This window comes from Papio anubis, chromosome 6 (assembly GCF_008728515.1).
Source record: "Papio anubis isolate 15944 chromosome 6, Panubis1.0, whole genome shotgun sequence".
NCBI classification, from domain to species: Eukaryota; Metazoa; Chordata; class Mammalia; order Primates; family Cercopithecidae; genus Papio; species Papio anubis.
This window is the reverse complement of record NC_044981.1, coordinates 162,144,591-162,170,842: the sequence shown is the minus strand read 5'-3', so window position 1 is coordinate 162,170,842 and position 26,252 is coordinate 162,144,591. Positions and strand designations below refer to the sequence as shown.

The 26,252-nt window shown below is 45.6% G+C and overlaps 1 protein-coding gene across 6 annotated transcripts in view; it reads left to right on the top strand.

Moving 5' to 3' along the window:
• Positions 1–26,252, top strand: part of PDE10A (phosphodiesterase 10A) — a 665,278-nt gene that overhangs the window by 306,722 nt on the left and 332,304 nt on the right. Inside the window, exon 1 of one of the 6 annotated variants that reach the window (XM_021936910.2) lies at positions 20,361–20,862. The exons of the other annotated variants lie outside the window; for them this stretch is intronic. Coding sequence (XP_021792602.1) covers positions 20,796–20,862 — 67 coding nt within the window. The 5' untranslated portion in view covers positions 20,361–20,795. Of the gene's footprint in view, positions 1–20,360; positions 20,863–26,252 lie in introns of those variants that run through there. 6 annotated transcript variants of the gene reach the window in all.

Here is a 26,252-nt window from a genome sequence, read left to right as displayed (position 1 = left end):
CACTGCACTCCAGCCTGGGTGACAGAGCAAGACTCCGCCTCAAAAAAAAAAAAAAAAAGATATAAATTTGGGTTTGGGGAATACAAACCTTCAATCTATAGTAAGAGATACAGTTGGCTACTTTTATAGATTGGTGGGAAGTCAACATGTTAAAACCAGAACAAGGACAACTTAGAGGGAGTTCGTGATACCTATATGAAATATAGTCACAAAATTTCACCCACTGTTTTGTGAGGCATCCTACCCTCCTTTGATGATGACACATAATTTCAGAAAAATTAAACCCATTTATCATTAATACAAATGGCCCTACCACCATCAGGTTTATAATCTCAGTGAGCCTCTCTAAACTTCTCACTTCGTCTAGCAGCCAGCTCACTTATTAGAAGAACTAGTAGCAATTTGTAAAACCGACCCATTCAGGGTACAGTGCCTGTGACCTACAGACAACAGGTATTTTGAGTAAACAGTCAGTGCATTTCAAAACACTTAATCACAAATGCAGGCTTGGTTCACAATTTGCTTTTTTTTTTTTTAGAAAAAGGAAAAAACCATATAAAATAATTGTAGATTCCTTTATGGCTTCAAAGAAGTGGTAGCCTTGTGCTAGACCTGGGAGGTTGTTAGAAATGCAGGTTTGCAGCACCACTCCAGATCTATGAATCAGAAACTCAGAGGAGGGTGAGGTCTGTTTTTAAGAGGTTCTCCAGATGGTTCTGAACCATTGCTTTAAGGGGAAATGCACACAGACCCACACAGACACACACAGACACACACAAACAAAACACATTTTTCCAGACAATTATTGAGGTTAGGGTTGATGCCTAAAAAGAGTAATTTTGAAATTTTCTTTTCAATTTGTCTGTTTTTCTATAGCCATATGAAACTAAGTATTAGGAAACTGGCTTCTTAAATTCCTTTTTGTACAGCAAGTATCTTTGTTGACCATCTGGAAAAGTGACTTAATCAGACATACGCTGTTACCTACCACACAGGCATCTTAGAGGAGGTGAATTACCCCCTGCAGCACTCTGTAAACACAGGCATTGCCATCATAAGGGGAGATTCAAAAGTTGGTCTATACTGTGATAAGATGGAGAGTCTCCTATACATACTTTCTAGGAGATCTTCATATGCAATTTACAAAGTAACTTGAGAGTCTTTGGAGTTACGGGCTCTTCAGCAATGTAAAGATATTAGCACACAAAAGCATTTTGTTCGAGCTGGCCACCCTAAAACATATACGGGAAGTAGATGAACGCAGGCAGAAGGTAATGAGTATTTTTTGTTTGTTTGTTTAGATGGAGTCTCACTCTGTCACCCAGGCTGGAGTGCAGTGGCGCAACCTCGGATCCCTGCAACCTCCGCTTTCAGGGTTCTAGCGATAGTAGCTGGGATTACAGGCACCTGCCACCACACCTGGCTAATTTTTGTATTTTTAGTAGAGATGGGGTTTCACCATGTTGGCCAGGCTGGTCTCGAACTCTTGACCTCAAGTGATCTGCCCACCTCGGCCTCCCAAAGTGCTACTCCCAGCTGGCAATGAGTATTTTTAAAAGGATGCATTTTTGTGTATATGTGTTACACAGTAGTAGAAATTATCCAAGATTCTTTCATCTTTACTTAAAAATTGTATGTGGGTTATGATTCAAGTTCAAGGTCAGTTTATGTAAACAAGACTCCATTTCTCTTTTGTCCTCATTGCACTCGAGAGGGGCCTACCTGCAGAGAAAGTACCTCCCATTGTAACTGGAAGTTTGCCTTTGGCAGAATGGAGAACACGTCATTTCCTCCCTTGTTTCCTCCGTGGAGGTTGCTACAGCTGAATGGTGATCCTTCTTGCTTTTGTGGCAGCAACTCACTTGAATTGCAGAACGTACAACATATTGAATTCCGCCTTAAATCTCTTTTTGTGGTATTACTCCCAAAGGGAGTAATAGAGAGGAAATTTCATGGTGATTATTTTTTTCACAACTTCCCAATTAGATGTTAAGTTCCTTAAGAGACAGCTCACGATCCGTGGCTGTTTTCTTTTTCCATCTCAGTTGCAATGATGTACCTAAAAATACCCAGTAGCACCCACATGGGTACCCCACAGTACCCAACAGTACCCACTATGGGTACCCAACCGTTCCCACCATGGGTACTCCATAGCACCCAACAGCACCTACCATGGTTGCCTCAAAATACCCAGCAGCACCCGCCATAGGTACCCCAAATACTCAACAAAATCCAGCATGGGAGTCCTCAACAGCACCCACCCCGGGTGCCCCACAGTAGCTAGCAGCACCCACCATGGAGACCCACAGTATCCATGGTGACCAGAAGATAAAGACTATTCCAGAAATGTCACTTTTCACACTTTTCTCCCCACATTCATAAATTGGACCCAGGAGATATTGTGGCCCTTTGTCTTAAAAGGAGAGAGAAAGACATCACAGCTATGAATGAACCGTTTCTGTAGGCAGCAAACACTTAAAACTCAGCAACTTCATAGGCCCAACTGTATCTATTTTTCCGAAGTGTAAGAGATCAGCCTTTGACCTGCAGGAGACTGTGAAGTGCTTCCCGGTGTTCCCGGTGTTCCCGTGCTGTTCCCGGTGTTTCTGGGGTTCCCGTGCTGTGCTGTGATAGTGTGGGGCCAGGTTCGCCTGCCCACAGCCTCTCCAGGGGGCCTGTCAGGAAGGGGGGCGGTGCCACACCTCCTCAAGGGCTGGGAGGTAGCGGCCGGTGAGAATCCAGACTTCCCCTTTCCAGGCAGTTTTTCCAGTCCAGATTTCTTCTCTGGGCTTGGCAGGAAGTTTGGAAGCAGGTTCTTTCCAACTTCTTGGTATCTACTTTGAGACCCTCCTGTTTTTCTGCCAGTATTTTTGGTAGCATACAGAATATGAAGGAAATGATCTGGTTATCTGGGTTTAAACCAGCATTTATCTGCTGACATTAGTTCTTAAACAGAGTGACATTTTCTCACTCTTTTCTAATCACTTTACCTGACATGCAGATGAGGCCTGTCCTACCTACCTGACGAGGTTGTCCTAAAGATAAGCTGAGATGATCCATGGGGCACCCCTTATCCTGAACACCCAATGCCGCAATTACCTAAACTGACCACCTGTTGAGTACTTTAAACGTCTGTCCTGTGCGGTATGCTTTCAAAATATCCTTAGCAGAATCCAGAACCTCCACACAAATTAATTCAATGGTATGATTTTTCTAGACAACCTCCCATCTCCTTTCATCTAATAATGCATTCCTTAACATACACAAATTGGAAGAGTCTGCCTGTTTCTAGTCTCTTTCCAGAAGCAAACAGACCAGAGATCCTTGCTGGATGACAGTTGATTTGGTGCCTGTTGCTAGGATAGAATTTCCGCCACATGTTAAAAAGAATGTGCATGCTCATTTATCATTCAAAAAGTTTTTTTTTTTCTTTTTTGGTAAGAGACCGAATGCACAAAACCTGTTAGTACAAAGAGAGAAAGGGAGATGCTGAGTGTGGGCGGAAGCGGGTTGTGATCCAGCACGGGGAGAGGCTTGAGATGAATATGCTGCCAGAGACATGGGCTGGGGACTGGGTAGCATGGGAAGTGGAAGGAGGAAAAACTGTTTCCAAGTGGCGGGCAGAACAGAAGCAGGGAGCGGGGTTAACAACTTTATTTTAAAATCCAGTGAAGGGGTTATGAGGATTTGAGCCTTCACACTTCCAGTTTAAAATTTAAAAAGAAATACCAAAATGTTATCGCTTCTTAAAAGAATTTCTTTTTTTTCAAGAATATAGAAAGAAGAAGGTCTGAGTACAAAGGTGGTGGCTTCATAACAGGGGAAGAATCCTGGGGAGATGTATTATGGGGTTATCCTAAGAAACAACCAGAAGGAAAGATTTTACCTGCCTTTTACCACTGCACATACACAGGACATACCTGCCTTTTACCTGCACATACCCACGGAACGCCACACATGCACATACCTGCACATACACAGAGACACACACACATGCACAGACACACACATACACGCACAGACACACCCATACGCATGCAGGGACACACACACACTCAGACACACACACATGCAGCTACCTGCGCATGCACGGACACCTGGACCACACACATACACATGCACAGACACACAGACATGCACAGGGCGCACACACGAACATACGCACGGACGCACGGATGTCATTACGCACGTACGCGGACGCACAGGCGCACTGGAAGCGGACAGGTATTAATACGCACGTGGACGTATAAAACTGCCTGAAGCCTGGACAATACGCATATGCGCACGGGACACGTACCAGGCTACCTTTACCTGCGGGATGTAATACAGATGCGCACGCAAAGGACGTACCGGGCGCACGGACGTACGCCCGCTCATGCACGGACGCGTATGGATGTGCACGCACCTGGGGGACGCACGGACGCAGGAGACGCGTAATACGCACAGGACGCACGTATGCGGATGCCGCGTAATAATACGCGTAAGGGACGCACCTGCGGGATGTACAGGCACACACACGGACGCGTTATGGGAAACACATGCCACGGACGCACGTGGACGCACGCATGCATGCCGCACGCAGGGGACACCGTACGCACGTACCTGGAGCCTGGGCCACCGGTCTGGGCCCACACACAAGCACATATTAACACACACACATAGATATACAAACACACATACACAAACACACACATATACAAACACCCACTGAAACAGCTACACATAAACACACATGAACACACACGGGTATACACACACACAAAACACACAGCTATACAAACACACACACGGATATACAAATATACATGTACAAAAACACATATACAAATACACACATACACACATGCATATACACTCATAAACGCACACACACACATCACACATATATACAAACGCATGCATATACAAATATACCCACATTTATACACACACATAAACATATTACACATATAAACACAAATACACATATATACAGTGTCCCTCATGGGGTAGAGCTCTGTAGGACCTCTCATGGATACCAGAGTCCACCGACGTTCAAGTCCCTGATACAAAATGACGTAGTATTTGCATGTAACCTATGCACATCCTCCTGTATACTTTAAATTGTCATTATAATTCCTTACAATACCTAATACGATGTAAATGCTATGTGAATACTGTATTTTTTAGGAAATAATGACAAGACAAAGTCTTGAAGTGTTCCATACAGACATTTTATTTCTAAATATTTTAATCCAACAAGGCTGGTTGAATCCAGGGATGTGGAGTCCATGGATATGGAAGGCTGACTGTATGTGACTATGTATATCTGGAAAGAGAGCTTTTAAGGAACTGGCTCACACAACTGTGCTGGCATGTGGAAAAGCTGCAGGGCAGGCAGGGCAGGCTGGAGGCCCAGGGAAGAGCTGGTGTTGCAGCTTGAGTCTGAAGGCTGTTGGGAAGCAGACTTTTTCTTCCTTAGAGGACCTCGGCCTTTTCTCTTGCAGTCGTCCACTGATTGGATGAGGCCCACCCACACTGTGGAGGGTCTCTGCTTTCTGGAAAGTTGATGGATCTAACGTTAACCTCATCAACAAAATGCCTTCACAGCAACATCTAGACTGGGATTTGACCAAGCAACAGGCCATGTGGCCCAGCCAAGTTGACATAAAATTAACCATCACAGGAAGGAAGGAAGTGAATCATTCAAGCAAGATTTTGCGCTTTTTCTTGGAAAGTCGTTATCAGTATAGTTTCATTTCTTGGGAATGAGTGAGGACCCGTGCTGCTGGAGGAGTTGGCCCTGGGGGCCCCAGCCATGCCGTGAGTTTGTGCGGTCCTTCAGTCCATGCACTCCTGGGGTTGCAAGTCCATGCTGACAGGCAGGAAGGAAGGTGCTGGCCAGTCCCACGGCACTCCGCCCTCCCAGAGCACGTCAGGGAAATAGCCGTGAAATGTAGGTGAGCTTTAAAATAAAAGTCAGATCATGTGAGCCACTGACGTTTCCCATTTTGTGAAGACCGGAAGCCAAGTCAGTAGCCTAAACAGCCCGTGAGCTGGCTGGGTCGCTCCCCACCTCCTAGTTCACTCCAGGCACACGGGCCTGGGTGCACATCCTTAGACCCCTCTCAGGGCTGTCCCCTCCTCCTGGAACCTCTTCCCTCACCACCTTCCAGCTAGGCAGGCACATCAGCTTCTCAGTGAGGCCCCGGCCCACCACGCCCTTTCCAACCTGCCCAGCACCCTGACCCTGACCCACCTCTTCCTCTGCAGCAGTTGTCCCGTTTCCCACATGACCAGGTTAACTGATGCATGACATTTCTTACTGTTGAAAATGTCTACTTGTATAAATTGAAGGGCTACAAGTGCGGTTACGTTACACGGAAACAGTGCTTAGTGGTGAAGTCTGGACTTTAGTGTAACCATTGCCCAAATAGTGTATATTGTACTCAATCGGCAATTTTCTCATCCCCCACCTCCCTCCCACCTTCCTACCCCTCTGTGGCTCCAAAGTCTTTGATTCCACTCTGTACATCCATGTGTACACATTTTTTAGCTCACACTTAATGAGTGAGAATATGCAGTGTTTGACTTCTTGGTTTTGAGTTGTTTCAGTTAAGATAATGACTTCCAGTTCCACCCCTGTTGCTGCAAACAACATGATTTCCTTCTTTTTATGGCTGAGGAGTCTTTCCTCATCCAATCATTAGTTGACGGACACTTAGGCTGATTCCACATCTTTGCTATTGTGAATAGTCCTGCAATAAACATACAAGTTTAGGTATCTTTTTGATACAGTGATGTTCTTTGGGTGGATACCCAGTAACTAGATCAAATATTGTTCTATTTTAGTTCTTTGAGAAACCTATTACCTTTTATTTTCCATTCCACAATATCTGTTTCACAGGAGCAGGAGTTTTTGTCTTTTTTGGTTGACTTACATATCCCAAGCACCCAGAATCTTGGTGCATAGTAGACACTAAATATTTGTTAAATAAATGAATACTTTTCCAGTATGGCATGAGGCTTGGCATTGAGGTCACCCCTAAATCACTCACCAACAACATTTCTGTTTTCTTTCTCCAGCCTAATGTGATTTGGGAAGACCAGGAGTCCTTTTCCATTTTCAAATTTTCTCTGGAGGCCTCCACATACAAATACCATGACAGTATTTGTACATCTATTTTAAATGATCTTACTTTAAATATAGAACACAAGTCTTCTATGAAAAATTTGAATTTAATATTTTAAAGGCTTTTTTTCTCTTTCTCAATACCAAGAATATACTTAGAGAAAAATATACTTCATTTTTATCAAATAAAAATAAACCCTTTTATATAGACTCATGCATGTATAAACACTGTTAGTCTTCCAGCATGCAGTCCAATGTTATTTACATTTTCCAAGGATGAAATGTAAAATTTTATGGTTTGGTCTTTCTGCTTAGCACATGTTCAACAAAAACAAACAAACAAAGCAGATACTTAAATCTCAGGCTGGGAAAAAGTAGATAAGATTTACCTATTTTCAGAATAACAATTTTACATTGCAAATGTAGCCAGACTTTTGGGACAGGCATAGGCATAGACAAAACTATTGATTTTCTAGTATTAAATTATCTTGTTGTCTTTACCTCCTTCTCGTTACTAAGATGAGTTATTCTGAAAACTCAATCTTGAAAATGTTGATGCTTTCTCCCAGAAGAAAAGGTCTTGTTTGCAGTGGGTTGGTGTGTGTTATGGGCACCTGGATGGACAACGCAACGACTCAGAGAAAAGTGTGGCGTCTAAGAGTGAACAAGAAAGAGGCACTCTGAAAACAACAAAAAAAACTTCCAGTTTTAAGAATTGGGGAAGGGATGAACCCATAAAGCAGGAGAACTTCCCTAACTGGAAGTTGATGCCGGAAGTGAGTGTTACAACTTTCAGAGGCGACTATGTACACATTCTGCCTCGGTGCCCTTGTTTGGAAAAGTATACCAAATTCAGGCATTTTGAGCTGCTAGCAGCTTCTCTTCTTCTTCTGTGATAAGCCCATTGGCTTTCCTTTGTCCCGGCCAGTCCCCTAGGAAGAGTGAGTTAGGGGAAAAGATCATTAGTTAGCCATTTTACGTTTTCTCATTTTATAGTCCTCATAAAAACAGCAGGAGCCAGTCTGTTTGCAGGCGTTCGCTCTAAGGCCGGCAGTGGTCTCACGGTTCCCACGCATGTCAATCTGAATCCCCACAGCTACTTCCGCTTTCTCCCCACTGCGCATCAGCAGGAAGCTCAGAACAGAAAGTAACTTCCAAAGGCAGCTGGGATGTGGCAGATCTAGAATTTAAGGCCAGGTCTGTTCTGACTGCCAGAACCACGCCTTTTTTCTTTTTTTCTTTCTTTCTTTTCCTGCTGAGTGCCTGCTGCACGCAAGGGACCACTGGAGGCATTTCCATACACATAATCTTAGTCATCCTCACGTCAACGCTAAGAGGAGACATGGCTATTGTTTCCATGCTTCCATTTTAAAGATGGAAAATGAAGTTCGGCAAAAGTCTATATTTTGTCCAGGGGAATTGTGGAATGGGAAAGGGGTAAAGGCAAGATTTGAACCTGGGCAATGAGTCTTTAGAACAAAGGCTCCCATCTTTGTTTCTCTGTGCCTCTGACCAGCTCAGGTTTTTCTTCCCTGGGAAATATTTATAAAGTATGATCATATCTATGGACACAGTAACACTTTTTACAAATTTAAAATTGGAGATCTTTCAAGTCACATTATTCTGCTGTAATCCAAAACTAAACTAAATTAATAACGTGGCTGAGAATATTTTTTACTATTTGGAAATTCATAAACATGCTTCTATATAACCCATGGATCAAAGAGAATAATAAAACTGAAATTTAAAACCATTTAGAAACATATAAGAAAGGAATATTTTATTTTAAAACCTATGGAATACCCAAAAACTCAACTCAGGAAAAAACTCTGTATTGGCAGAAATGCCTTCACTATTAAAGAAGAAAGACTAAAAATAAAGGAGCTAAATACACATGATAAAAATTTAAAAACAAAACATGAAAGTGTGAAGAGAGAATGTATTGCTAAAACTAACATGTAAAATAAGGGAAAGTACAAATAAATACACAGACTGATATTCTGAAACCAGAAGTGGCTGAAGAGGCCTGAATGATAGGGCTGCGAGAAGGTCTGCAGAGATCACCTTGTCTGGGTACAGCGGACAGCAGCTCAGGCTTCACCCTGGAAACCCCGGTTTTAACCCTCACCTTGCCAAACCCAATAGAGAAGCTACAATAAATCCAAATCTGCTGTGACATGAAAGAAAACAATTAAAAACTTGCATGGCTATGCTTTTCTCAGTTTGGAATAGTATGCATCAGCGTGGGGCTATGGGCTCCTGGAAGAACCTGTATACTGAATACCATGTTGGCTTTTGTAAATAGAATTCTACATACATGCTCTAAGGGTTAATCATTCCTGGGAATCTGTGCCATATCTAGTTCTAAAGTGCACATCCCTTTCTCCTTCTTCAATCTAGTTTATCTGTTGAAAAGTTGACATTTTCGCTAATTTTATTTTCTTCAGCCATACTTAGTGACTACTTTCCAGGTCAGTTCACCTAGATATGACAGGTCTGAGACTTAAGTGGTTAGTTAGGTTGAACTGCTAGGAGTGGTGTGGTCCCTGCTGTTACCTTATTTAATTCATGGCAAAGGTGTAGAGGGGAGTATTCATTTACGACCAAAAAGGACTGGCAACTACAGTCAGTCACAGTGAATTGCTGGAATTACAAATGGTTCCCAACTTATGATGGTTCAACTTAAAGATTTTTTGACTTTATGATGGTATGTAAATGATAGGTATTCATCTATCATTAAAGGACGGTAGAAAGCGTTCCTTAAGTACCCATCTGTATTAGTCTGTTTTCATGACGCTGATAAAGATATACCTGAGACTGGGCAATTTACAAAAGAAGAGGTTTAATGGACTCACGGTTCCATGTGGCCGGGGAGGCCTCACAATCGTGGCAGAAGGTGAAAGGCACATCTCACATAGTGGCAGACAAGAGAATTGTTAGAGCCAAGCAAAGGGGTTTCCTCTTATCACTACCATGAGAACAGTATGGGGGAAACTGCCTTCATGATTCAATTATCTCCCACTGGGTCGCTCCCACAACATGAGGGAACTATGGGAGCTACAATTCAAGATGAGATTTGGGTGGGGACACAGCCAAACCATATCACCATCCAACCATTGTTTTTCACTTTCAGGACACTATTCAATAAGTTACATGAGATATCGAACACTTTATTATAAAATAGGCTTTGTGGTTTTGACTAACCCTAGTGCTCTGAGCACATTTAAGGCAGGCTAGGCTAAGCCCTGATGTTGGTTAGGTTAGGTGTATTAAGTGCATTTTGACTTAGGATATTTTCAGCTTATGATGTGTCTGCCCTAAATTGAGGAGCGTCTGTATTCTTAAAGGTTTTGGCCAGGCTTAAAGAGCTTGCCTTATACCATTGACCAGGAAGGTATATATGAGAAACGCATGCCTTTATGTAATGAATGAGTTTCTGATAAACTGTGGAAATCTTTACTGTCAATGAAATCAAGTTGTAAATGAGGAATAATTCTCAGGTTCATGGGAATATCTTAGCAAGTCATGGATTTACCTCCATGTATTGATCTCTCTTCTGGAAACTTGTTTATATGAGATTTGCCTAAATCAGATTTCAAAAACATAAGATCAGATTTCACCAGTACTTTATGGTTACTGAAGTAATATAATTTGACTGAAAACAGATGGGATAGTTTCATGGCATATATTACTAACTCCGCTATAAAATAGAGATATTTAACTTGTAAACTTGCTTTTATATGGGGAGAGCATTTTAACTGGTGCCCCTACAAAATGATCTTGCTTTAAGAAATATAGAAATCTGTGAATACTGAATATAAACATCCTGCCTTAGAGAATAAAGCACACACACACTGTATATATGTATATATACACATATATATGATATAAAGCACACTATGTATATATGTGTGTGTGTGTGACATCTAGCTGCTTTTCATCAGTTTTATAATCCATGTGTGCGAAATCTATAAAACGAGCCTAAATCCTAGCTATTAAAGCTGCCTCTGAGGGCTTCTACGAGTAGTGATGGAAGTGAATTAATTGGGTCCTTTGAGTGCAGTCACGCTAAACACAGTCATGGAGAGATATACACAGCAGTCAATGGGAAGGCAGCAGCATGGGCGGCTGGCTTCCTCTTCCTAGGTGGACCCCAATCCTAAGTGACCATGTGAATGGGCTCAGGTTCAGTTCTGGGCAGTAAATGGGCAGAGGCACCTGGGCTAAAATTGGGCTCTTCAGGGGTTTTGCTCATTCTGTGATCACTCATGGGTCGTTGTGCTTACTGTATTCCCAAAATAATAAAATTACCAAGTTTACCTGTCTCAGGGGAAGAGGGTTAGAAAAGCTTAATCAAGGTAGTTAAAAAAACAGAAGAGGGTTTCACTCTAGCCTATCACCAGATGACATTTACAAAAACAAGTAGACTTCAGGAATTTGTAGTAAGCATCATTTGTTGTTGATTCTTAAAAAAATAGTTAGTGAACGTTTTACCCAAAAAGGGTGATTCTAACACTGATACGTTGAAAACCTAGGAAATCAGTCTCTTCACCAGAACAATCTGATCTGAAAGATGGATCAGATAACCCTAGTCTGTAGACTTATAAAATGCCATTTGTTAGACACCAAAAATTAGAGAGAAGGCAATGAAATGTGATCAGTAGGGACATCTTACAGCTCTAAGATAATATGATCAGCACTTCCTGCACACTGTGAGACTCTACCATAGTAACCCATTTCATTCTTCACTGAAAGTATGGATAATGCTAACAGGTTGGGATATTTTAAGACCCCAGGAAACTTAAACCCTGTTTACCACTCCTAACTTGACGAATTTCCCCATAAACAATGCCACTGATACTGGGTAACTCCAGAAACGAGAAAAAGATACTTATAGGAAGTATTCATATTTAAATTAAGGTGATTATATCATGATTTGTTTGTCAATTACATAAGATTATCAGATAAAAATTACAGTAATTTTTAGCTTGGTTTTGGTTGTTCAATTCCAAGTTTTTAATCAAGCAAGAGAATTGTTCAGAATGCACATGTTAATCTTGCCTGAACTTTTAGGATCAAATGAGTTGAATCCAAGTTAATGATGTTCCATTATATTTCTCAGTGTACCTGTGGGAAGGCCTTTATGTTACAGATGGAAAAAAGCAGCAGCAGCTCTATGGTAACTATGATATAATTGTCTTAAAGCCACCCTTTGTTTCCTGTACTTTGCTGAAATGCATTTCTTTGTGACTCGTGTTAAGAGGTGGATTAGGGCTTGTCAGTCTACATGCAATAAAACAAGCTGCATCCTTGCATCAAGATGCTCACATAAGGACCAGAGATCTGCTGTTAGTCGTTTTGGGAAGGAAGGGATATACAAAATCAACATGGAATGTGCAAATTGCTTACCCACTGGAAGCTTTCTCTCTTTCATTCCCCGGAAGCCCTCAACCATCGGTGTGTGGTTGGATTATTTCTTCTGGCTCCCTGACAGGTGGTGCAGCTTCTTGCAAATGCAACCTTCCAGGTGTCCCTTCCGGTCAGTTCAACCGCTAGTGCACATACTTGGGCTGGGGACAATGGAGTCCTTTAAAAAATGACCGGTATGACATGGAAAGCAAAATCCACAAATACTTTAATGCCACTTAGCCTTGGTGTATTCTTTTTTAAATTTGAATTTTGCCTTGTTACGTTAGTGATGTCTTTCAGCCTGAGGTTCTCTGGGCTCAGCAGATGAATTTCTTATAATATGTAGAAAGTAAAATTGAGATTTATTATGAATGTTTCAAATCAGGAAAGTATACGGCAGGACAAGCACAATATTCCTGGGTAGAGATCTCTGGAAATTTCCAATGGAAATCCCTATATAAATAGGAGTGTTGGAGGGAGGAGAAAAGTAAGCTTTCATGCCACCGGTAGGTCATAGTAATATAATTGGATACCTGGAGTCAAGTGAGGAGACAGTGATTTCAAATCAGGAGACTTGCAAGGGTTAGCTTGCATGCTGTACTCACTGGCTGTAGTTGGAAACAATAAAACCCTTATCAATTACTACTTAAATGTATCTTTCACCATTAGGAAAATCATGCCGGTGCCAAGGAGCTCTGGAGAAGGGGAGGAGATCCTCCTTTGTTGACCTTGCCTTGTTGATGATGGCAATATTAGTGCAGCATGTAAAACGCAAAGTTATTAAACCCCAGTTTCTGAGCCAAATAAAATGAATATGGCAAAGGGATTATGGAAGATATGCTGCTTGTCTGAACTTCCCCTTCCTTTAACTCCCAGTCTGAGAGTTATTGCCGGGTGTCTCTGGCTCACCAATCAGTCCTATAGATAACAAACACAGCTGAAAAAACAAGGTCACTCATCTTTTGGCTTCTGTGAGTTTTTTTTCTCATAAGGCTTCATTCAAAAGATTTAATATACAAATTTCTACTTACATCTCCCAATTGGCTGTTCTTGCAGATGCTGGGGAGACTGTGTGTGTGCCAGCAACCAGGCCTGACTCAGTCTAGACCAGAGCCTTCTGTAACTTACAGTCCTTGAGAAACCACGGTGCTTCTTGAAGCATCAGCAGCTGAGAAGGCCTGATCCCTGCATCAAACTTTCTGTCTCCTTTTTCCATTCTGCATTTGAATAAGAGAAGCTCAGGGACAAAAAGCATTGTCTCCTCATTAAAAACTGTGCAAAAGTCAAGGTCTAATGTCGGAACACTTCGCTCATGTGAATGAACCCTGCCTAGCTTTGTGTCCCAAAATGCCAGTCCAATTCTGGTCTAGACCAGAACAAACTCACAGTACTCACTTGTGCCTCAGGCCATGCCTTAGATCCTTTTCTTTTCTCCCTTTCCTTCCCCTTCTCTTCCCTTTCCTTCCCCTCCCCTCCCCTTCCTCTCCCCTCCCCTCTCCCTTTCCTTCTTCCTTCCCCCTTCCCCCTCCCCATTCCCCATTCCCCATTCTCTTCTCTTCCCTTCCTCCTTTTTCTCTCTCTTTCTCCTTCCTTCTTTCCTTCTTTCTCTCTTTCTTTATCTTTTCTTTCCTTTCTTTCTCTGTAAAGAGAAAGGAATCAGTTCTCCAATTCTCTGGATTAAATGAGCCATTTTAATCCTTACGTCTGAGACAAATCTGGAAGAGCCAACAACATTTCTTTCTCCTGTAACTGCATCAAACCCCTTGTATACATGTCAAGGTCTATTATAAAAATTGGGTTATCAGCATTTAAAATGTTTGCAAGACAAAGATTCCAGAGTAACAGATGAAGAGCTACTTATTTCAAGTAACAGGAACAATACACAGTTCAAACATCGCATAGTAATTCGTATGTACACTGAAGTAGTATCATGGTGAGACAAACTCAGTGGCAATTTTGGCAACCCTTGAGAGACTTGTATACCCATTTGTACAAAAGGTGTCCATAGAGTAATCAGGGCATACCATCCTTTATAATTACAGCCCCCAGCCAACCCTTTTCATCCAGAATGTCTCTCTATGACCACTTTCTATTTAAAAGCTTTAAACTGCACTTTAGTTCTCTTTAAGAAGTATTTTCTTTTAGGCTTATTATTCTTATTGATATATAATTATCTCACACTGCTTTTATTTAATTCTTAAAACACAGTCTCAAACACAATTTATATATTTGACTTGTAAAAGTTTGGTGAAAGCGTTGATTAAGCAGAACTCATGGTTGTGTTCTAACTTGTATCTGTTTTTGAGAACTGAAAACTGTTTCAGCACTCTACAAATGCCAATAGATTTCTACAGCGACTTGATATTTTTTAATGGCAACATCTTTGAAATCTACTTCTGTGTCATAACACAGCAGTGTTATATAATAGAGTTAATATTCACATGGTTATCCTAAGAACTTAGTATTGATTGTATAATCTCAGCAATACTTTTTAACACCAGTATCTTCATGGCTACATACAGCCATTATGCAGAGATTATTTTCAGGAGATAATTAATGTTTTTCTTTTGATTAGTGAAAATCTCCACTTGGGTCTTACTTTAATCAAGAAACACATGTTTCTGCCGTTGAAAAGAAGCCTTAAAAAAAAAAAAAAAGAAAGAAACACACATAACCCCTTTCTCCAATAGAATGGATTCTTAACACCTATTCAAAATATTGTTTTAACCATTTGCATATCATCAAAAATACTCTAATTAGAAACTAATTTTAATTAAAATTTAAAAATTAGAACTAATTCTAATTTAAAAATTAAAAACTATTCTGTTTATTAAATAAATAATAAGTAACCTATACTGGTTTTTACTTGCTTTATAACATAAAGTGATAACTGCAATTTGTTTTACAATTAATTGGTTGGAATTAATAAAAGTAATTTAATGGAGTGAAGGATAAAAGACTACAAGTTGGGTTCAGATTATACTGCTTGGGTGATGGGTGCACCAAAATCTCACAAATCACCACTATAGAACTTACTCATGTAACCCCCACCTGTTTCCCAAAAACTTATGGAAATAAAAAATAAAAAATAAATAAAAACAATTTAATTGAAACTGAAGATCTAGGAATATTGGTGGTAGCTAAAGGAGTTGCTTTTATCATCTTGGTCTGTTTTCAAGGCTGTCCCCTATAAAGTATTGACTTTAATAATATTTTTAAAACCAGAATTATAATGGCCTTTTATTTTAGGTTTGACTATAACAACACACTGTAAGAAGCTATCCCTTACTTTCGTCAAGATGTGTTAACATCAATAGTAATGGAAATTTGTAATCAGCTGGCACTCAGGTGACAGGAAGGCCAGCAATTATTGAGTGCCTATTGTGTGTTGGCTTTCATTAAAGGTTATGAATAGTTGGAGAGGCAGTCTCCCTGATGTCAAGCTGTTTAAAATGGAGCTGTCAATGCAAATTACATGTGCATTAACTTTCTTAACAAGAGACTTAACCCAACATGTTGATATGTGCAGAGAAAAATACATAAGTTCCAGGAGTCTAGACCACAAAGCTATGATGAATCAGGGATGAGAAAAATTGAAGGAGGTTTCCTGGAAATACAAACTAAAAACTAGAGTGAGGGACTGTGGGGGGGGGGGGGGGGGGGTCAGGAGGATGTGAATAAATGCCTGGAAGCTGAACTCCATTTTAATGACACCAGGTAGTAAATAAAGTATCCTATTAGAATGGAGAGAGTTTGTGTGATATGACACATCACCCCTGAATGACATTTACATTAATTTAGTAGCTATTAAATGGAAAAAGTCCGACATGTAAAACTCACATGATTTTATTGAGCTTGGGAACAACAGACACTTGCTTGTGATTTATTTTGCTATGCATTTTAAATAAGTTACAAAAATTAAAATCACGGTAAAGAGAACATGCATTTTGGTAGACATCTGTATAAGTAGATGAGTTTAACATTTAGTTTTCTTTGGTTTTATATATTCATAAAGAAAGGTTATTATTTAAAAAAGGAAACAGGGTTTTCAAGAATCAATGATGTGAAATTTACAACTGTAAGCACTAACGTCCACAGTTGTAAAATAAAATCAGTTAAGACACAGACTTGCACGTTTACCAAAAAGTTCATAAAATATTAACCATGTTAGTTACAAACCTAACTCTTAGATTATTAAAATGGGTGCATGGTTAAATTATCATGAAGAAATTTCATACTTTTTAAAGGAAAATCCTCATTTAAAAATTTCTTAGGCTCTACTTAGATGCATGTTTTTATGAACATAAAATCCAAATTAAGTAACAATCAGGCAGATATTATTTCCTCTGTAAATAAATGTTAGGCATAAATACTAAAAGTAATATAGAATTAACTTGATTAAAAAATAATAACATATAGAAGAATGTTTGGACAATTTAAATGTACTTATGGTTGTATAGCTCCATTAATTTAAGGTTTCATTAGCAATAAAAAACTCTTGATCATTTTCCTTGGTAAAAGGCAGAGACAAAAGTTTTATATTCTTTTAAAATGATGGTCATCATTATTTTGGCACCTGGTGTTAACTACCCTCTTAATATTCTTTTAGTTTTTTTTTTCTTTGCAACGTGGGCTTGGAATTTCCTCAGCTGAAAGTAAGGAAAATGGTTTATTTTACCGAGCGCACTGCAACATTGTGCATTTCTGCCATCGCTCTTCCTCTTCTCCTAATGACAGTATGCTTACATTGTGTTATAGTCTAATAACCTTTTGTCATGTAACTATATTGCAGCCTTTATGGGAACTGTCAGAACGCAGTGTTCCCTCAGTTATGGGCCGGTGCCTTTATTCACAAAAGGTTTGGAGTAACAAAAGTGTAGTGTCACAGCCCTCTCCTCTTTCTGATATGTCAGTAAAGAAACTCAAAGGGAAGGAAAGGAATCCGCAAGCAGCGCATTCTCCAGGCGCGCAGCACCTGAGCACGGGTGAGTGACGGAGCCTGTATGTCTGCGCCTTTGTCATTAAAGTCTTCAACTAAGCAAAGTTCATGAAGGAGAGAAAGTGACTGAATGCCTCTGAGACTTACAGTAACAAACGTGGACACCAGTATGAAGGAGGGAGATCATGTATGAAAATCTCAGAGCGAATCAGTAAACCCCTCCTCAAGTTGTTTTCTCTTCCGTTGTTATGCTTTGTAATTTTTAATTTGTCCAGGAAAACGTCCCTTCCAGCAAGCACTTGGAGAAAAGGACGAAAGGTGAACAGGAGGTTGATTCTGGGAAAGGGTTAATGAAAATTCTAAAGGTTGCCTCCTGATTTAATAAGGAATCCCAGGACAAATATTTGGTGTTTCCCACCCCGTCTGCTGCGCCCGCAAGGGGGCTTATAGGCAAGTTAAATTTATATTTTCTTGGAAGTGAAAAATAGTTTTAATAACTCCAAGATGCAAATAAAGAAACTTACATGACAAGGAGAAACAATTTTGCGTGTAAAGGAATGAACAATAAACACTTGAGGAGAAACTCGTCTTCCCTAAACGTGTGGGCAGCCCCCAGACCCTTGCTGCCTGGTCCAGCCACGACAGCACAAACTCCAGACTCGCAGCAAAGTAACCGGAATGGAATCTGCACGGCCGGAGAAGCGTGAAGCCGGGAGGCTGCCGGCAGCCTGGCTCAATCATTTTAGTTTTTTCTTTGCCGAAAAAATTCAGAAACAAGGGCAGCGCCCCTAAGGTAAGAGTCACTGGAATCATTTTCTTCTTCCACAAATATAGGGATTCTGACCTAGTGAGTGCCAAGGCTGTTGCCCGTTACACGCGACGCTCAGAATCCATCCGGCAATCGCGGAGACATCTGTGGATTTTACTGGGGGAGGGGAGCCCCAGCATGTCCCTCGCATCCCAACTGCTCAGCTTGGTGCAAATACAAAAGTGTTATTTTCCATTGTGGGGAGTTTAGATGGGAGTCGGGGAAAGCATTGACTAGTGAGGAATCTGGAGCACGCTTCAAATAAAAATACATGTGAAACTAGATAGAAAGAAGAAAATGTGGTGGGCGAGAAATGGCCCCGGGACCTGGCACACACCGGGAGCCCAGGGCCCTGGGCCAGCCCGGTTGCTGCACCGTAGCGCGCGGCCCGTTTGGCCCTTCGTGAAGGCTGGGCTTTGGCGCGTGTGCTCCACTCCGGGGAAGGTGACCTCGTCCAGACAGTCCGGACAGCCCGTGTCACCGTGGGACAGAAGAGCCACCGTCCCTCCTCCGACCCAGCGCGCCACAGTGGCTCCGCAGCGCGTGCCTGCCCGAACGCGGACACCTGCGCATCTGTGTGCGCTCTTGCGCTCCAACTTCCCCAAACTTCTGGCGGCTCCTAGTTCTGAGCGCCCATTGGGCGGCTCATTTCACTTCAGTGGCAACTGCCTGGATTCATGGGTACGGAAGGGGGTGGGGGTGTCCAAGAAAGCCGCAGATGGCAAGGCGGTCTCAGGGTTTGGGACAATGATCTCTCAGTCTTGCTCATTTTGGCCACAGTTTGCCCTTTCCGTTCTCTAACCCCAACCAACGCAAACTGGGCTTGTGCACACGAAGTTGGTTTTAAAGTGAGTATCCGAAAGGGAGTCCTGGGGAGGAACCGTATTGCAAACCCTACTTTATGGGAAACACTGTGAGTTGATTTAAACTCCAAGCAAAGGTCCGAGTTGGAACTCTCTCCCGGGAGCTCTGACTGAGCACAGCTGGGTTGGAGCTGCTGGCCCGCCACCAGGAGGATTCCCTGGCTTGGGCAACTGGCAGGCCGACGTGGCTCGCCCAGCAATGCACAGCTGGAGCAGCTGCAGGACTCAGGATTTAGATTCCGGAACACCGGACCCAGATGTGACAAAGCCGGGCAGAGACGCAGCTGTTGCTCCATCCGCCCTCCCCGGCCCCGGGTGCAGGCAGCGCGCAGAGGCTCACTCGGGTGCGGGAGCCTGGCGCAGGGGCCGAGTCCCTCGGGGCGCGCTACGTGGGCGCGGAAGGCGGCGGCGGCGGCGGCGTGGGGAGCGCCTGCTCCGCCAGTGGGCGTCTTCTGCCGCCGCCGCCACCACCGCCTCCACGGGCAGCGGCACTGCGGCGCTTTTCTCCGCTGCTTTCGAGCAGCCGCCGAGGCTCAGCCGCCGGAGCGCGCACACACCACGCCACGCCTGCAAGGAGGGTCTCCGCCGTCCCTCTCCCCGGCCCGGGAGGACGCCGATTGTGCGCGCCTGAGGGTAGCCAGGCGCCGTCGCCGGGGCCTGGCCCCCGGCCCCGGGTCCTCCCGCAGCCCAAGCCGAGCACAATGTGAAGACTAGACTGGGAGGGAAGCCGAATACCAGAGAGGAGGACCAGGCAGCGGTTCGGGCGGCCGGCAAGGGTGGGCAGGTCCTGCGGGGGCGGAGCCCACCGAGCCCCGGCCCGCCGCGCCCCTCCCGCCCGCGGCCTGCCCCCTCCGCGGCCCGGGGAGGAACCATGGCCAGCCCCGAGGAGCCTCTTGCTCCCCGCCCCAGGTCCCCGCGGCGGCAGGGGACGAGCCCGGCTGCGGCCCCGGCAAACTCCGCCCGGAACCCCGGCGCAGCGCGGCCGGCGGGGGGAGCGCGGCGGGCCCGGGCCTGGCCCCCGAGTGGCCTGGCCGCGGCCGGGCAGAGCGCGCCGCGCCCCGCGCCGCCCTCCTCCGCAGGCCGCGCCAGCCCAGCTGGGGGCCCGGCGCCCTCTCTGCCCTTGCCCCGGCGGCGGCTGCGGCTGGGTCGCGGCCCGCGCTCCCGCTGGCGCTCGCCTTCTCCTCCCGGGTCCCCTCCTCCTCTCCATCTTCCTTTTACTTCTGGCCGCCGCCCCCCCCGCCCCCTCCCTCTTTTCTCCCCTCCTCATCTGCCTTTCACCTCCCCGTGCGTCTCCCAGGAAGGGAGGGCGCAGCGGCGGCGGCGGCGGCGGGAGGAGGCGGCGATGCTGGCGGAGGAGGAGGAGGACGACAAGAGGCAGCTCCCTTGAGCGTCCCCACCAGCAGTAGTCACCGCGGCGGCGGTGGCAGCGGCGGCGGGCGGCGGCGGCTCTTCCTCTCGCCTGCGCTCCAGGGCTTGCTGCTCCCAGCCCGTGCAGGGCCCCGGCCGCCGCCGCCGCCCCGGCTCCCACTCGGCCAGGCCGCCCGCCGCGCGGGCTCCCCCGGCTTCCCCGGCGCCGGCCCAGGCGGCGGCGGCCCAACTCCGCGGCGTCCCCAGGGCGCCGGCTTCGCCCTCGCCGCCGCGGCCGCGCTGCTCTTCGGCTCCGACATGGAAGATGGACCTTCTAATAATGCGAGCTGCTTCCGAAGGCTGACTGAGTGCTTCCTGAGCCCCAGTAAGTGGCCTGCTCCCCGTTCCCCGGTGGTGGGGCGGCTCCTCATCCCCTAGGGGGCAGGTGGGGGGCTTGGACTGCTGGGTGGGAAGCGGGTGTCGAGCGAGGTGCCCGTGCCTGGGCGTGGAGCGCCCAGCGGGCTTCTCTGGAGGGGAGAAGCCGGTGCCCCTGGCGAAGCGCGGGAGCTTCGGCCGCGCAGGGACGCCGGGGTTTCTCAGGCTTCGCGTGCGCTCGGGGAAAGGGCGGCCCAGGAGGGCGGCGGGAGCTGGGCGTTTCGAGCGGGACCTGCCGGCTGCTTCTCCGCCCCTCGTGGCGTTTCTGGCCACACTCGTCCGGCGCGTATTTATACTCTAAACTTTGTGACCACTTAGGTTCCTCCCTCTTGAGCCTGTGGCCACTTGGCTGGAGCAGATGCGCTTCCTTCTACTTGGGGGTCCAGCCCACCGGGTCCCTGTAGCCGCGGTGAGGGAGGCCAGGACCTCGGAACCCCACGTTTCCAACTGTGAAGGCACCGCAGTTCTCCGGGACTCGGAGTGGGCTCCCGGCCTCCCGCCCCTCGCAGTGACCAGCATCCAGAGCGTGGACTGGCGGGGTGGAAACGGGTGCACCTCCACCCAGGGGACGCATCCCCACCCGGGCCGCGTCCTGTTGGTTCCGGGCTTCTCTGGGGTCCGGGCTGGTAGAAAAAAGGGAAGGACAATAGGTCGCTAGGGTGGAAGAGAAAAGCGCCGCCGCCTCCGACTGGCGGGATGCGCCCCCAGGCCCACTGTGGCGTGGCCACTCCTCCTCGCCACCCGCGGGAGCGGGGCTGAGAGCGCGCTGGGGCAGAGGTGGTAGAAGGCGTGTCACGGGGTTGGGGGACAAGACTGAGCAGAAAAGTCAAGGTAGGGGTTCGCCAGAAGGAACCAGGCAGGCGGGAGACGGTGAGGAAAGAGGAGGCGCCCGGTGCGCAGAGGAGGGGGGCGTCGCGGTCGCGGATGGAGGGCGAGCAGGGTGAGGACGGGAAGACCGCGGTGGGGCCGGGTGGGAACACCTCCTGGTCCAGGAGGTCGCGCCCATGGGTCCCCGGGCGACTCCGGCGCCAGTCGGGGCGGGCGCGGTTTCCCGCGGCCCAGAGCGCGGCTCCGGAGCCACCGTCCACCGCGTGCGCACCCGAGCCTTTGTCTGAGTCTCGCTTAGGAGCCGCGTTTCCGCGGCGCCTTCTCCGGGCCGACGCTCTTCCAGGATTGCTGTTTCGGTTTCCCGCTCCCAACTGCGGCTCACTCCCAGGCTTTGGCTGACCCGGGTCTCCAGGGCACCCGAGGTCGAGCCCCTCCCTGCGGCCAAAGCTCACCGCCCGCCCAGGCACCATTGGGGTGCACTCCCCCGGCTGGCGAGCGTATTCGCGCCAGGATCGGCCGCTCCTTGCAACCCTGGTTCCCGGGCATGGGCCAGTCCACGGCGGCCGCGTGGTCAGCAGCCTCTCGCACACCTGTGAGGGCTCGCTGCTCTCACTTGATTGGCTGGCCGGGCGTGGGTGAAGTGCTCCCAGCTGACCCCCAAGTCCTCCCCCAGGTGTCTGCCTCCCACCCCCGCTGCAGTCTAGGTGGGGAAGGGGTGTGGAGATGGGTGTGCATGGACAGAGCATGTGGCCTTCTCTGTTGGCCAGAGATGTGGTCAGTAGGAGCACTTTTCCTTACTGAAGTGCCCCTTGGCCACGCATTGAAGGTGGTAGAGGATGGGGCCCCACCACCTCTTCGGGGGTTTTGGGATCAGCCTATAGGCCTGGTCTAGGACTGGGGTTCCTCCCGGTACCCTAACTGGTGGGCTTGTGAATTCTTTCTTAAAAAAATAAACATCTACTTTTCTCAGTTGACTTTTGATTTGGGGTGGGGAGTTGAAGTCAGCTTTGCCTTGCAGTGACAAGCTGCTCTGGGGGAAAGGGTGCTACTGAGGCACGGGATTCTAGGCTTCTGGAAAAAGCCCCTGGTCCTGAAATGATGGGGCTTCTGTTGGTGCTGCTGGAACTGCTGTTGGCTCGTGTGTTCAGGGCCATGCTGGATGTTTTGGAGGGGAAGAGAGATCTGCAGCTCTGGTTAGAGGGTGGAGTTCTCTTGGGATTCCTAGGACGCTCTCCCTTTAGGAAGACAATACCTGGAAAGGAGAAGGGTCTGTTCTGCAGAAAGGCCCAGCCAGGAGAAGCTGGTGCCTCAGAGAAACCATACTCATTAGGGAACACTCAAGAGCGGCCTCCTTGCCCCATACCCTGCCCTGAGCAGTAGCTTTGGGCTTGAACAGGAGCAAAAGGTTAGGACAGTCTTATTTGGGACATGACTAAGGTAGTAAACAAGAAGATACTTTTAAACAAAATCAATTATCAGACCCACTTCACTCAAGCTTGGGAAGGGGATAGATGGATTCTTAAAGGAGAGTAGCCAGTTTCTGCTCTGACACTCTTACCTCTACTTTTTGGGTCTTTATTTCTATCTGTTGCTGCATGACAAGCCACTGGTCTGAATTGCTAAAGTACCGACGTTTGACAGATTTTTGTGCTATTTGTCGTTTAAAAAATCAGTCTTTTGAAAAAGAATTTCTAGATTCCCTAAAAATTTAAAAATGCCCAAATGCATACAAATGTGTCTAATTGTTGAGTGTTATTCCTTTTTTTTTTCTTTCAGTTTGATCTTCTGTTGGTCTGATATGCAAGTTGTCATGCAAAGGCTGTTTTGTCCAGTTACAGTTTGTATGAATGCTGGTTTTATTTTTATTACCATCAAAAGCAAATCATGTGTAGAGGGTATGACATGCCAGCTCTGCTTCTGTCCATTTTAGCTCTGCGTTTTGGCTCTTCACACTGACCGGCTGGTTCGCTCACTCATGCACCAAACAACACTTAGTAAGAGCTACTGCCAGGACCCAGGCCCCAGAGACAGAAAGAAAGAAAGAAGCCTAGTAGAAGCCACGAAGCTGCTGTGGGAGGTGTTCGCCATCCAGTAATAGAGATGGAGTACCCTAGAAGCAGGTTTGACATTAATGTCCAGAGGTCAGTGGCCACCATGCCCAGTGCCCTTACTTTGCCCTTATCAGGCCATTCCTGACTTCACCTCATCTCCTGCCATCTGCCTCTAATTGCTGACCTCTGGGCTCTTCCTCAGGCATCCAGCTTCATACTTCATTGTTAGCAAAGTTGCCATTGGGGTAGGAAATACTCTTGTGTCTGGAGAGCCCAGTGTTTGCTTGTGCAGTGGAGAGAGGAGAAGTAACGTGGGACAAACCAGTGTGAGTGGCATTTGTCTAGACCAGATTGTCTGCACTAGTGGTCACTGTGGCTGCCCTGATGTAACACGGCTGCAGGACGTGCCGAGATTAGAAACTCTGAGGCACACCTGTGAATAAGGAGAAGCGTCAGAAGCCACAAATACACCTGCACCTCTCTCTGTGTTTCCCTGGTTAGCTACTCTGATGACATAAAGAGATATAGACAAAGGAAAACCCCGGTTGGTCAAGGAGGATACCGAGAAAGTTAGGAAACTAAAATTGTGAATGCAGACTGCAGATAGCTTCAGAGTACAATTGGTTGTATATTTCCCAAATATTTAAAACAGGAGGTGTGTATGTTCCCAGGAATTGTGGAGTTTAAATGTGCTCTGCACTCATCAGTAACCACTCTTACTGTTTCTTGAGACATAAGATACCGTGCGACCAACACTTGAACAAACTGAGATAAATACGATCTCTTTTAAGAGCAAATGTGTTTAACACATACAAACTACACTAGACTTCGCCTTTAACTTCTGTTTGTGGGCTCAGGGAAATGGAGGTCGCAGAACAATGCAAGAACAACACTCAGCAGTAGAAATGGGTCTAAATCAGCCAACAGCCAACTCAGACACTTGTTGAGTACCTACTGAGTGTAAATTGTTTGAGGGAGGTTAAAATAATGATAACAGGTCCCTCAAAGGACTTGAAATATAGCTATGGACACCTACAAAGATGACCAACAAAGCAAGGTGTGACTTTTTCCTACAGAGCCAGGGTGTGGACATGAGTGTCACAGTCCTCCGTGGAAGGGTGACCTATTTTTTGGTAGGGAAATCAGAAAGGACTTAAGGCCAAAGGGCAGAGCTGTTTAAACTGGTGGGATTCTTTAGGTTATCAATGCTTACTTTCAAGAAATTGCACTTTTAGTTTTGAGAAACGTACATGAGAAAATTCAAATGAGAAGCAGTAGAAACTTTAGAAGATGGTGTCATCTGCTATCCTAATCGGCCTATTAGTCTTAGATAATTTCTGCACGTAAAACTTTTTCCACTCCAATAGGAAAAAAAAAATTCAGTGCAATAGATAGTCAAGCAAATATTAGGATTTTGTTTACTATAAAGCAGGTTAAACATAGTGTGGTGCACATTTCACCAACGAATACATTGTTAATTTTTGTTTGTTTCAAAACAGCTGATGCAATCTGAGAGAAAAAATAATTTTCATGTAAAACGGAGTATTTTCCCTTAAAAGGAAAACTCTTAGTTGTAATTCAAAACATTTTAATTTCCTTTTAAAATGTAAATTAGACTCCTCCAGCTGATCATGTCTCTAAGTCTGCCTAAAGGAAAACTCCACAGTGACAGAGGAACTCATAATCTTGCAAGGAAAGCAGAAGGTATCCAGTACTCTTGTTTTCTTTGTAGCACTCACCACTTGCTGAAATTATCTTGCTCACTTACTGGCTTATCTGTTTATTGCCTGCCTTCTCTCTCTGGAAAGGAAGCTCCGTGAGAGCCTGAGGGCAGGTGTCTTTTTGATTGTTTCCCTGAGACTCTTAACAGTGGCTGACACACATAGAGAAGGTACTCAAATACTTGTGTTGGAAATTCAAAGATGAAAGCCAAAACAAATCTAAACAGAACCAAACATGTTGCCTGTCTTCAAGAAACCTAGAAATCGACGAGCACTCTTTGAAAGCTTCCTTTGTATGAGCCTCTGTTCTACGGACTCAGGATTCCGAGGTGTATGAGACAATATCAGTTATTTCGAGGAGCACGCAGCTTACGGGAGAGATGGATGAGAGTTCACAGACACGCTTACCCACAGACAGGCTGCAGGGCACTCTGCAGACAGTGAGAACCAGATGGCCTCTGACTGGGAGGTCCTGGAAAGGTTTCACAAGGTGGGAAGAGGCAGTGCCTTAGTTTTGCGAGAAGTCTGGGAAGGACCTTCTGAAGCCAAGAGAAAAGGATCTTCTGAGGTTGCAGGGTGGAAAACAGCCTGGACAGGTGGTAGGTTGGGGACCCGGGTGATAAGACAGGACAGAGGATTATTTAGGCTAAGCTAAGGATACTTTACAATGACCCCTCAGACGACTGTATAGAAACAGCTATGGAAGACAGGTAGAAAGAATGCCCTCCGTGCTGGAGCTA